Source organism: Trichosurus vulpecula, chromosome 7, assembly GCF_011100635.1.
Source record: "Trichosurus vulpecula isolate mTriVul1 chromosome 7, mTriVul1.pri, whole genome shotgun sequence".
NCBI classification, from domain to species: domain Eukaryota; kingdom Metazoa; phylum Chordata; class Mammalia; order Diprotodontia; family Phalangeridae; genus Trichosurus; species Trichosurus vulpecula.
Genome location: NC_050579.1, coordinates 43,890,608 through 43,904,712, shown reverse-complemented (window position 1 = coordinate 43,904,712; position 14,105 = coordinate 43,890,608). Strand labels below are relative to the sequence as shown.

The following is a 14,105-nucleotide window of genomic DNA, read 5'->3' as shown; positions in this document are numbered from 1 at the left end:
GGAAAGAACCCATCTTTCAGATCTCACCTTCTGAGTACAGGATGGATTTTTAACTATCCTTCTCACCTTTGATATCATAGATTGTAGCTGAGACTCGGTGGGTTTGTGACACATTAGAATATAGTAGTGGAAGGAATGCCTTATTCAAAAGGAGATAAAAATTGGCAGTAAATTAACATACATTAAGAAGATATCCATCCGTTTAATTTGGGAGACGTCAAATATCTTGATTTTCAAAAAAGAAAGAGGGTAAAGACTTCAACATAAAGGTTGGTGAGATTGACTGATTCTTGACAAAATTCTAGATGATATTAATAAAGGCATTGTTTGTGAGCATTTAGAAATATATATGTATATATATGCCATTATGGTTTCATTAAGGACAAGTCATGTGGAACATTTCCTTTATTTATTGCGGGGGGTGGGGAGAGTAAGTATTTATACAGAGCTTACTATGTGCTAGGCACTATCCTAAGTGTTTTTACAATATTATCTCCTTGGATTAGTACAGGGTTACTAGGCTAGTAGATTAGGGTAACTCTATGAACCATGGATTCCTGAATTTCAGTAAAGCACATTTCAAAGAGTTTAGCATTTTCCTTGAAACTTAATGAAAGTGTGTGGAGAAAGTCATAGTGGATTCAGAGCTGGCTGAATGACTCAATAAGTAGATATTAATGGATGGGTGTGAACCTAGAAGAAGGTTTCTAGCAGAGTGCCCCAAGGATCTTTTGGGAAGTTCAGTATTTTTATTAATAACTTGATTGAAAGCATAGATCTCATGCTGATTAAACTTGTAGATGACGCAAAACTGGAGGAGTGCTACCATGCTGCCAAATTCAGGATCCAAAAAGAACTCTGTGGGCTAGAACAATGGGCTAAAACAAATTAGCTTCGATTTGAGGTAGTTATATGCAAAAAATTAAATTTGTTTAAAATGAAATTATTTATATAAATACAGCATGGTGAAGGGGGACTGAACTAGGTGATATCTATACCAATTGCCTTTCTTTGTCCTCAAAGCTAAACACAGTATAAATACATAATACCTGTTTAGTAAATGTTTTGTTGACTGACATTTGTATGAAATTTGCCTGAAAAAGATCCAGGGGTTTTAGTAGACTATAATCTGAAAGTGAGTCAATCATTTATTGTGTCAGTAAAAAAAAACAAAAAAACAGTCAACATACATTTATTAAGTACCTACTAGATAAGAGGTGTAGCTAGGTGGCACAGTGGATAGAGTGCCAAATCTTCAGTCAGGAAGACTCATCTTCTTGAGTTCAAATCCTGCCTCAGACACTTATTAGCTGTGTGATCCTCGGCAAGTCACTTCTCTCATTTATAAAATGAGCTGGAGAAGGAAATGGCAAACAGCTCCAGAATCTCTGCCAAGAAAACCCCAAACGGGGTCATGGAGAGTTGGACAGAACTGAAACAACTGAACAACAACAAACATTTAGATAGCTTATGTTTGCAAAGTGCTTTATACACATTAACTCATTTAATTCTTACAACAACCTTGTGGAGTAAGGGCTATTATTATCTCCCAGAAAGTTGAAGTGATTTGCACAGTCATACAGTTAAGAAGCATCTTAGGCAGGATTTGAATTGACTCCAAATCCAGTATTCTATCCATTGTGCCACCTAGCTGCTGTAAAGGGGATTCTCATTCATGTCCAAGTTTAAGGATCATTTGTCTGAGGACCTTTTCTAGCTTGAAGATTCCATGCTTCTATGATTCTGGCATTTGATAAGCAGATCTTTTATATCTGATGCAATCTGGTTAGACTGGACTCCTTCCCCCAAAGAGAGCAGGTGGGGTACATGAACAGAAATAGCTAGGATGACTGATCAGTCTGTTAAATAAATCCCCTAACACAAAACAAATCTTACAAATCTCTGTTTGTGCTTCTATGGCCTTCTGATTTCATAGGTTCCGGGGGCCTGATTATCCTGGATTGGTGCCTTTGGGTAGGTATTTCGGCTGTTTTAGTCTATATCTGTCTGAAGTCTCCCTGTGCCATCTGAAATAAGCCTGTAAAGTTCTGGGCTGCATGACAGGTACTATTTTGTGTGTTGCTTCATGTCTTTGAAACCAAACCAGTATCTGGACCTGGAGTGGCAGTAAGGCCATGAGGATATATGCCTCCTCAATGACCTTTGCCCACTAGATTAAATTCAGATTTAGATAAACGGATCATGAATCTCTTTCTTTTTCTGTACCTTGAGATCCACCTGGGGACAAAATGCCTTTGTGTAAGTTATGGATGATGCTGAACAGGATAGAGCCAAGGAATCTGGAGTCTAGACCACTCTGTGGGCTTGGGCAACTCCTGTCTCTTAGCCCCATTGTTCTCAGCTTTGGAAGGAGCAAATTGGAATGGATTACCTCTTGAAAACATAGTCCAGCTCTAATATTGTCATTTTGCATATCCTGAGTCTATTTTTGAACAATGGAATAAACTGTGTGACCTTAGCAAAATCATTCACTTCTTGATTCTTTCAATTCTCTTTCATTAATATGTGTACTTCAGAACTCTGGTTTAGAGACAGCTAGGTGGTACAGTAGGTAGAGCATTGGGAATGAGGTTAGGAAGAACTGAATTAAAATCCAGCCTTGGATCCTCACTAGTTGTGTGACCCTGAACAATTCACTTAACCTCTGCTTGCCTCAGTTTCTCCACCTGTAAAATGGGAATAATAATAGCACCTACCTCCTAGGGTTGTGTTGAGAATTAAACGAGATCATATTTGTAAGGGGCTCAGCATAGTGCTGGGTACATAGTAGGAGCTTAATAAATGTTTATTTTTTTCTTTCCTTCCTATTTTGGGGAAAGGAGCAAAGGAAGTTTCTTGGTAAATACCCTAGTTGAAATCAGTTTCCAGTCTGATACGAGAATGAAGCAGAGAAAGCATGGGCTATGACACTTGATAAACAATAGTTTATTCTTAGTTTTCATGGAATCCAGTTTTCAAAATTTGCCAAATGCCCTCAAGGGAACAGCGATAATCTTGAGTATCACGGTTGATTAAAAAGATCATAGAGTTCTAACGTACATTTTCTGTCCCCTTTTCCTTATAGATAACACTCTCCCAAGTGGAAAGGCTGGTTGAATGCAGACATGGTCTGCAGCCACATGCCAGGGTTGCATTGCCCCCACTTTTTCTAGCCTAGAGTAGTTACCAAGCAAACATCTCTCTTTTTAGTTGGAGTTGGAACCTGAGATGTTTGCTCTTTGAATAAATATGTTGTTGATTCCCATTCTTCAAAGACAACCACCCTACCTATTGGCTAGGGGGAAAGACATGGTGCCAGCTTTTCATGTTGACTTTTAGCTTACTTATCAAAGAACAGCAAAGATGTTCTTAAGAATCAAGGTTGGATAACCATGATGGGGAAAGAAACTGCTGAGGTTGCATACCCATGGCATGGATCTGAAGGTAAGTACCTGGCCTTGCCCCCGTGACTTTGGCCTTGAGAACTGGTAATCTAATCAACTAGGAGTAAGGCAATCTTGCTTCTTAGCTCCTTGGAGAGGAGTGATCAGCTTTTACATCAGTAAATTTAACAATCCATGAGAATCCCACCCCACCCTACCCACCGAATCAAGCTTTTCAGATTAAACCAATTTCCAAGCTCCCAAATTGTATTGGCCCTAAATGACTACTATACTATATTTAGTGCCACACTCCATGGACTTTGTCTACTTACTATTTCCTAACCAAGGAGCTAAAATACCCTACACCACTAAGTGGAACTGTTCTAAGAAACTACCACCAAATATAAGGCATAGAGCTGACATCTAGGTTTAAAAAAGGAACAAAGATAGCCTGCCCTATTCCCAGAACTAAACGCCACAGTAAATGGCTTGGTTATAGTATTCATTTTTCTTTTCTTTTTTTTTTCTACTAAATATTTCAGTTATTTAGCATTCAGCTGCCCTTTCACTTGTAGTGATAAAATCTTTGCTCTTGGCAATACTCATAGAGAGGGGTGATGCTACAGGGATAGTGGGAACCTGAGTATGTTCTCACCCTTCCACAGTTTCCTCCTCCTCTCTGAGAACCAGCTGCATCTTGGCTGTGGAGGCTAACCACTGCCTTATTTTCCTTATTTCTATCCCCTGATAACTCATTGTTGCTGTCCTCATACAGAATGTATGTTGAGCCAACTGTTTGTCTCCCAAACTCCCCACAGCTACCATTTGAATTGAACCTTTGTCTTCCTGGACTACACGTCTGTCCACTCACACTGGATCCATGACTTCCAGAGTTACAGGACTGAGCTGAACCTGAACCATGACGTCCAAAGCTAGAAGACTGACACCTGTATTGTGGATAGTCAGAGTACTGATCACATACAGACTCACATTCTCCGTAACTAGAAGACTGTTGTGAATTTGAATTGTATTGCTGTTCTCCACAGTTTCCTGATTGACTGACTGAGCTCTGGCAAGATGACTGGCATGACCCAGACCCATAACTAGAAGGCTGTCCTGAGCCAGAGATACACTGTCCGTAGCTGGAGGACTGATGTGAACTCGAGCTATGTCCTTGGTCTCCACAACTCACTGATGGACCACCTGAGCCAGATCCACAGCTAGAGGACTGACCAGAGCTGGACCCATGTTGTCCATAGCTAGAGGACTGACCTGAGCTGGATCCATGTTGTCCATAGCTAGAGGACTGACCAGAACAAGATCCTTGCTGTCCATAGTTAGAAGATTGATGTGAACTTGAGTGATGTCCTTGTCCTCCACAACTCTCTGAATGACCACCAGAGCCTGACCCATGTTGTCCATAACTAGAGGACTGATGTGAACTGGAGTAATGTCCTGATCCTCCACAACTCTCTGATTGACCACTGGAACCAGACTCATGTTGTCCACAGCTAGAGGACTGACCTGAGCCTGACCTGTGTTGGCCATGGCTGGAGGACTGACCTGAGCCTGAGCCATGTTGGCCATGGCTGGAGGACTGACTTGAGCCTGACCCATGTTGTCCAGAGCCAGAAGACTGACCTGAACTAGATTCATGTTGACCATAGCTGGAGGACTGACCTGACCTTGACCCATGATGGCCATAGCTAGAGGACTGACCTGAGCCTGACCCATGTTGGCCATAGCCAGAGGACTGATGTGACCCTGACCTGTGTTGTCCATAGCCAGAGGACTGACCTGACCCTGACTCATGTTGTCCATAGCCAGAGGACTGACCTGAACCTGACCCATGGCCATAGCTAGAGGACTGACCTGAGCCAGATCCATGTTGGCCATAACTGGAGGACTGACCTGAGCCTGACCCATGTTGTCCATAGCCAGAGGACTGACCTGACCCTGACCCATGGCCATAGCTAGAGGACTGACCTGAGCTAGATCCATGTTGTCCATAGCCAGAGGACTGACCTGAGGCTGACTCATGATGACCATAGCTGGAGGACTGACCTGACTGTGACCCATGGCCATAGCTAGAGGACTGACCTGAGCCAGATCCATGTTGGCCATAGCTGGAGGACTGACCTGAGCCAGATCCATGTTGTCCACAGCTGGAGGATTGATGTGAACTGGAGTAATGTCTTGATCCTTCACAACTCTCTGAATGACCACTGGATCCAGACCCATGTTGTCCATAGCCAGAGGACTGACCTGAGCCTGACCCATGTTGTTCGTAGCTGGAGGACTGACCAGAGCCTGACCCATGATGGCCACGGGTGGAGGACTGACCTGAGCCTGACCCATGTTGGCCATAGCCAGAAGACTGACCTGAACCAGATTCATGTTGACCATAGCCAGAAGACTGACCTGAACCAGATTCATGTTGTCCATAGCTGGAGGACTGACCTGACCTTGACCCATGATGGCCATAGCCAGAGGACTGACCTGAGCCTGACCCATGTTGGCCATAGCCAGAGGATTTACCTGAACCTGACCCATGTTGACCATAGCTAGAAGACTGACCTGAACCTGACTCATGTTGTCCATAGCCAGAGGACTGGCCTGACCGTGACCCATGGCCATAGCTAGAGGACTGACCTGAGCCAGATCGATGTCGTCCATAGCTAGAGGACTGACCTGAGCCAGATCGATGTCGCCCATAGCTAGAGGACTGACCTGAGCCAGATCCATGTTGGCCATAGCTGGAGGACTGACCTAAGCCAGATCCATGTTGTCCATAGCTAGAGGACTGACCTGAGCCTGACCCATGTTGGCCATGGCCGGAGGACTGACCTGAACCAGATTCATGTTGACCATAGCCAGAAGACTGACCTGACCCTGACCCCTGTTGTCCATAGCCAGAGGACTGGCCTGACCGTGACCCATGGCCATAGCTAGAGGACTGACCTGAGCCAGATCGATGTCGTCCATAGCCAGAGGACTGGCCTGACCGTGACCCATGGCCATAGCTAGAGGACTGACCTGAGCCTGACCCATGATGTTCGTAGCTGGAGGACTGACCAGAGCCTGACCCATGATGGCCATGGGTGGAGGACTGACCTGAGCCTGACCCATGTTGGCCATAGCCAGAGGACTGACCTGAACAGGATTCATGTTGACCATAGCCAGAAGACTGACCTGAACCAGATTCATGTTGCCCATAGCCAGAAGACTGACCTGAACCAGATTCATGTTGACCATAGCTGGAGGACTGACCTGACCTTGACCCATGATGGCCGTAGCTAGAGGACTGACCTAAGCCTGACCCATGATGGCCATAGCCAGAGGACTGACCTGAGCCTGACCCATGTTGACCATAGCTAGAAGACTGACCTGAACCTGACCCATGTTGACCATAGCTAGAAGACTGACCTGAACCTGACCCATGTTGTCCATAGCCAGAGGAATGACCTGACCGTGACCCATGGCCATAGCTAGAGGACTGACCTGAGCCAGATCGATGTCGTCCATAGCTAGAGGATTGATGTGAACTAGAGTAATGTCCTGATCCTCCATAACTCTCTGAATGACCACTGGATCCAGACCCATGTTGTCCATAGCTAGAGGACTGACCTGAGCCTGACCCATGATGGCCATGGGTGGAGGACTGACCTGAGCCTGACCCATGTTGGCCATAGCCAGAGGACTGACCTGAACCAGATTCGTGTTGACTGTAGCCAGAAGACTGACCTGAACCAGATTCATGTTGACCATAGCTGGAAGACTGACCTGAACCTGACCCATGTTGTCCATAGCCAGAGGACTGACCTGAGCCTGACCCATGATGGCCATAGCTAGAGGACTGCCCTGAGCCTGACCCATGTTGTCCATAGCCAGACGACTGACCTGAACCAGAACCATGTTGGCCATAGCTGGAGGACTGACCCGAACCTGACCCATGTTGTCCATAACCAGAGGACTGACCTGAGCCTGACCCATGTTGGCCATAGCCAGAGGACTGACCTGAACAAGATTCATGTTGACCATAGCCAGAAGACTGACCTGAACCAGATTCATGTTGCCCATAGCCAGAAGACTGACCTGAACCAGATTCATGTTGACCGTAGCTGGAGGACTGACCTGAACCTGACCCATGTTGTCCATAGCCATACGACTGACCTGAACCAGAACCATGTTGGCCATAACCAGAGGACTGACCTGAGCCTGATCTGTGTTGTCTATGGCTGGAGGACTGATATGAACTTGAACTGTGTCCTTGTCCTCCCAAATTTTCTGACTGACTGCCTGAACTAGATTCATGTCTCTTATGGCTAGAAGACTGACCTGAACCACATTCACATTGCCCATGGCCAGAAGACTGTTCTGAGCCTGACCCATTTTGTCCATAGTTGGAGTACTGCTCTGAATCAGACCCATGTTGTCCATGGCCTGAGTACTGGCCTGAGCTTGACCCATGTTGGCCATAGCTAGAAGAATGACCAGAGTCATGGTGGTGTTGCTCATAGGCAGGTGGCTGACCTGACCCAGTCTCAGACCATTCGTAGCTAGAGGATTGATGTGATTTGGAACTATGTCCTTGTCCTTTGTCCCTCCCTCTTTCAGACCTCTCCTCTGGTACCTCCAATCCCCCTGTCTGGCTATTGCTGAAGCCATGTCTTTCCCATCTACCAGAGTTACCAGTGCCAGATTCATATTCTTCTCCTCCAGATTTTCTGGAGGGGCTAATACTTAACTTATGTCTCCTTCCCCCCTGCTCATTTGCTTTGGGCCCATATTTCTTTTGGCTACTACTCTCTGAGTGGCTTGACTTTGATCTATGATAGCGCCTCCCTGAGCTTTCCCCATACCCTGAATTATGTGAGGAATCATTTCCTTCCCACCCAGCAGAGCTAGACCCATGCCTGTGGCCCCTGCTTCTATGTGATCGCCCAGATTTAGATGACCCATAGCCCCCTCTTGAACTCCAGCTTGAATGACTGGAATCTGACTCTTGCCCTGTTGACTCTTCCTGTTCCTCTGTTTCACTTTGTGCCTCCTGGTGATGGTGACCTCGGTGTTTCTGCTTTGAAGCATGGCAGTATTCTTTCATGACAGATTTCTGGCAGGCCATGGTCAACTTGAATACCATCAGCAGATACTCAGTAAAGTCCACTCTTCTGTCATGGTCCCGGTCCAGGATTTGCATGAAGACATCCACAGTATCAGGATTGTCGGGATTCTGTATAGGAACAAGGTACAGGGGATAGCCCATGAGTCTGGTGTCCATTCCCCACTTATGAAGTGAAAATGTGTGTACTGGGAGGACCCCAGTGGAGCATAGTTGAGTTTAGGCTAACAACCTGCCAAAGTTCATAGGTATTAGGTAAAAAAGATTGAGGGAATGAGAGCGCAGGTGTAAAGGGAGTGAAAAGAGATGAAAGGCAGCTGGTGTACTTGGTGTATGAAATGAGTCAAATATAAATAACATGCTGAATGCAAATCAAGTATTTTGGGAGCAACTGTCATGAGATGTGATAGCACTTAGGTATTTCATAAATGTTTACTGACTAACTAGATGTAATTGGCTTCCTGTTATTCGCCCATCTTAATTTCTCCAGTTTGATTTTGGAGGTACTTTGTCCTTCTTGGAGTCAGAGTGCTTGAAATGGTATCATTATTAAAGGTTGATTGTTTTGTTCAGGGCTTGTAATTGCCTCTGGGAAGAGGAATGGACTTAGTAAAGAATACGTTCATATGAATTAGTTTTCAGATTGTCTTCCTCTGGCCAGAAAGAACTTCGAAAAAAGGAGAGCCCTGTGCCCTTGGAGCTGGGGTGGAGTCAGTGATGGAGATAGGTATTTCTGTGTCTAAGAAGGGCAGAGAAAAATTCGAGGAAGAAAACTGAAGACAAATTTCATTGACTTATCACTTTTTCCAGGACCAGCCTTTTGTTCAGGCACGTAAGTAATCTTAGTGAATTAATTAACTTTTCTTCAATTCAGTTTAACTTAACTTTCACTTATTGATTGTCTACTTTGTACAAGTGTTATCCAGCGGCTAAAATGCTGGAGTAATGAAGATTCGTACTCAGATCCTGTCTCTGATACTAGCTTTGTGACCATGAGCAGCATGTTTATAATAATTGCTAGGATTATAATAATAACATTATGATATATAAATACACATGATATAGAAATAACATAAAACATGACATCTATATATGTGTGTGTTTATATATAAATAACATGAAACATCATTTTACAACAAAATGTATAAACGTAATAATTGTTTATAACAATTGCCAGGATTAATATAGCCCTTTAAGGTTTGCAAAGCATTTTACAAATATTAACTTATTTTATTTTCACAACAACCCTGGGAGGCAGGTGCTGTTATTATTCCCTTTTTACAGATGAGGAAACTGAAGCTGGGGAACGTTAAGTGACTTGCCCAGGGTCACACAGCTAGTAAGTGTCTGAGGCTTGATCTGAACTCAGGTTCCCCTGACTTCAAGTCCAGTGTTCCATTCATCGTGCTGCCTAGCCGCCTCATTTAACTTTTCTGAACCTTGGACTACCTTGTACTCATGAATTTGACTTTTGAACTTATGTATATGAAGTTAGCTGCTTAATAAATGCCTGTTGTCTTGACTTGAATGTCATCTTAATACACTCTGCTCAGTGCTCCAGCCTGTCAAGATCTTTTTGGGTCCTGACACCATCATCCAATGTATTATCTTTCCATCTAGCAGAAAAAACTAAAGGCTCTATTGCCAAGAATTAAAGGAAACTGACCAGTGGTTAATAAAATATCCGTAAACTTAAAGGTACTAACACCATACTATCATTCAGCCCTCTCCTGTGGCCACCTAGTTCTGCATCTATAAACTAGGCATATGACAGCCCTGTCTTGGGATTGTTGTGAGGTTCAAAGGAAGTAATACAAGGAAAGTATTATGCAACCTTTAAAGCATCACACACATATTAGATACAGTCATTACTATGTCAAATCCCAGAATATTTCCTACTAGACTCTGAAGTGGGACATTGAAAATGTAAATCATTTTTGCCTGCTATTTACTAGGAAGAAATCTTTGGGCAAGATTAGCCTTGATTTGAAACATGTAACTTCGTGGACCAGTGGATCTGACAGACAGCTCTTACCTTCAGAAGTGGACCCATCTCTTTATTCAAAAGTTCCTTGAGTTCTTTTTTGCACATTGTGTCACATTCCTCATCCTGGCCACAATAATTGTAGAAGACATCGATTACAGTGACAATGCTTTTTAAGAGCTGAGACATCTTGTTGTAAGGTGAGGTGGACCTGAAGAGGGGAAAGAGACATTATTTTTTTATCATTGTTTTCTTTATCATTATTTTATCATTTATCATTATTTTTATCATGAATTTTTCCTTCCTATGCATCCTCAGTAATCATTGTCAAAGAAAATAATCATGCATATATAGCTCTGATGTCTTTGACCCTTGAAGCCTCTCAATGGGGAAGGATGGAGTGGGACCAATTCACCCCTTCTGCTATAATGAAACACTACTTGAGAGGTTAAGTTACTCATCTCAGCTAGCCAGTAAAGACTGACCAGAAAGTCTTGATTCTCACACTGGTAATAACACAGAACAGGGATTTCAACTTTTATGCGCTCTGTCTGGAGAAGGATTAATGCCTTACTGAGTCTGGAGCTCCCCCACATCTTTAGTCTACATTCACGCATTGCAGTCTCTCATTCAATGCCTCAGTCCATTTCTATAGCCCAGATTTAGCATTTAGTGGTTGTATTATTTGGATTTATATTGCATATTTCTAGCTAGAGGTAGCTAGGTGTTAGGCCTGGAGGGAGGAAGACTTGAGTTCAAATCCAGCCTCAGATACTTACTAGCTGTGTGACCCCAGGTAAGTCATGTAATCTCTGCCTGCCTCAGTTTCTTTTAACTATAAAATGGGGTAATAATAACACTTGCCTACCTACCCTCTTGTGATGGTCAAATGAGATATATTTGAAGGCTGGAGCTGTCTTTTGCCCCTTTTTGTATCCCTAGTGCTTAGAATAGTGCCTGTCACGTAGAAGATGATTAATCGATATATACTGATTGATTGATTAATATTTGTAAACCTTTTAACACATAAGGGGTGATTAATCCGTACTAGTTATCCTTCCTTCCTTCCTCTTCCACTTCTTTCCTTCCTTTCTCCTTTTCTCCTTCTTTCCTTCCTTTCTCCTTTTCTCCTTCCCTTCCTCTCTCCCTCCCTTCTTTTTTCCTTCCTTCCTTCCTTCCTTCCTTCCTTCCTTCCTTCCTTCCTTCCTTCCTTCCTTCCTTCCTTCCAGCTAGAATCAATGACCATATTTTACATAATTATAACTTCAAATAGTGAGAATTTGAATATATTCAACTACTTTACAGAATTCATTATTCACACTACTCTGGATCTTATTGTCTATAACTTCATCATTCCTTGAAGTGATGCCTCTCTCGATCAGATTCCAAATTGCATTACCTTTCTTTTTGGCTGAATCATCATACTGCTGACCCATGATGAGCTTGTAGTTCACTAAAACCACTAGATCTTCTTCAGACTCACTGTTGTCTATGCCTCCTGTATTCTGCACTTGCAAAATTGATTCTTTTGAACTTCTCCCTAACCAATTTATTTATATTTATCTTTTGAATCTTATCTTATTAGAATCACCCTAGGGTTTTAGCCCCTCATGATCTTTTTGAATGCTGATTCTTGTCACCCAGTGTATTGACTTTTTGGTTGACAAGAACAAAAAACTGGCAGAACCATTCATATCACAGGAAGCTGACTGAGAGTTGATAGAATATCTATAAACTTAAAGCCATTGACATTGTAGAAAATAGAAAGATGCTACTATTACCTTCTCATCGTCTCCCAGCCTATTTGAATGAAATATTCCAGCAATGGCAGGTTTGCATTGGTGGCCTTAGAAGAGCCAAATTTTCTTTCTTTGTTTTCCCCCAGCATAGAGAAGTTGCATTAACAATGGTCATGAGGAAATTGAACAATAAAGCTTCAAGTAGCCCACTGTACCCAAGCACAGTAACATCATAACACACCAGAACTAAAGGGAGCTTCAAGGTCATCTCGTCCAACACCCTTATTTTAGACATGAGACTCAGAGCATTTAAGCAACGTTGTTAAGGTCATACAGCTACTAAGTGGAATAGCTAGAATCCAGACTCAGTTTTTCTTACTCCAATTTCAGTATTCTTGCCAACATATTATCCTAATTCCTATATTTCCACTTCAGTAACCATTAAATGCTATAATCTTCACTCAGCTAGGTTGTCCAGATTGACTTACCCTAGTTCATCAAAGGAACAGGTAGGATTGAGGCTGAACCAGCTTGCAGGGCACCTTCTGTCTAAAATGCTGTGAGTTTTATAGTGGGCTTAATTGTCCACCTGAGGACGGTGACACCCATTCTGTGGGATGACCTGATTCATCCCAACCAAACCCAAACCTCCACCCCCATCCTTAGAAACATTTGTTTAGTGAACTGCTTTCCTATCTACTCATCTGTGATTGCACAGGCAGCTCCCGTGTTTGGATCAGTATCAGCCACACCTCTCGATGGATTAGAACATTGTACAGAAGGTGCCTCTATTGGCACCATAAACTCTGAGGATAGAGATTATAAGACTTAGAGTCAGCAAGAGACACTTAGTAATCTTGTAGTCCTACCCCCTGATTTTATAGGTGGGGAAACTGAGAACATATCTTGCCCTTCTCTTGTATTTCCCACGTCTCGTAGCAGCATTTGAAGCACATATTTGCTGAGCAAGTACTTGTTGAATAGAGCTAAAAGTAAATTATATCTATGGACGAGAGAGGTGGAAAAGGAATTAAGAGGAGATGAACAAGTATTTATGAAGCACCTACTATATGCTATGCACTGTGTTAAGCACTTTACGAATATCTCATTTGAGCCTCACAACAATCCTCAAGGTAGGCAGCACTGGGATCAGCTAGTGAATTTCTTGATCTGGGTCCATTTAAATGACTTAAATGGCCTTTTGGAAGGAATAGGAAGATCTCAATAAGGAAGAGAGTGAACAATTGTGATGCAGAATTAGAGCTTTTCTGGACTGGTGTAAGGGATGTGTGTATAAATCGAATGTTTGAGGCATCCTTATTGCTTGTGAATCTTTTTCCACAATCTTCTCTTCCTTGCATTATGCACCACATATTGCCATTCATTAGATTTTCCCTATATCAGTCAAGGACACTTCACAAACTCCCTGTCATCTTGTACTCCATATTTTCATGCATCCCCAATATAGTCAGCTGCCAGCTTTTCTACCTCTACAATATCTCTCCAATGTCACCTATCTCTCCTTACACAGCCACTGACCTAGGCCTTATCACTTTTCCTGTACAATTACAATGACTTCCTAATTTGTGTCCTCAGTTCAATCCATCTTTCACACAGAGGCCAAACTGATATTCCTAAAGAATGAATCTGATCGTGTCACTAGTCCACTCAGTAAGCTTTGGTGACTCCCTATTACCTCCAGGATCAAAAGAAAACCCTTCTTTTTGACATATCAAGACCTTTACAACCTTACCTCAACCTATCTTTCCAGTCTTATTGGACACTACTCCACTCTGTCAATAGTGTATCTCATCCAAACTGACTCTCTTAATATTCCTTATTCAGTATTCCACTTCCCACTTATACGCTTTTGTACT

The 14,105-nt window shown here is 42.9% G+C and overlaps 1 protein-coding gene across 1 annotated transcript; it reads right to left on the bottom strand.

The window, feature by feature from the left end:
* Nucleotides 1-3,948: 3,948 nt before the first annotated feature.
* LOC118857496 (hornerin-like) lies at nucleotides 3,949-10,678 on the bottom strand. The gene is made up of 3 exons (XM_036768168.1): nucleotides 10,541-10,678; nucleotides 5,610-8,616; nucleotides 3,949-5,522 (listed from the first exon to the last, which is right to left on the bottom strand). The coding sequence occupies exons 1-3, from the start codon at nucleotides 10,676-10,678 to the stop codon at nucleotides 3,949-3,951; spliced, it is 4,719 nt and encodes a 1,572-aa protein (XP_036624063.1).
* Between the last annotated feature and the right edge of the window lie 3,427 nt (nucleotides 10,679-14,105).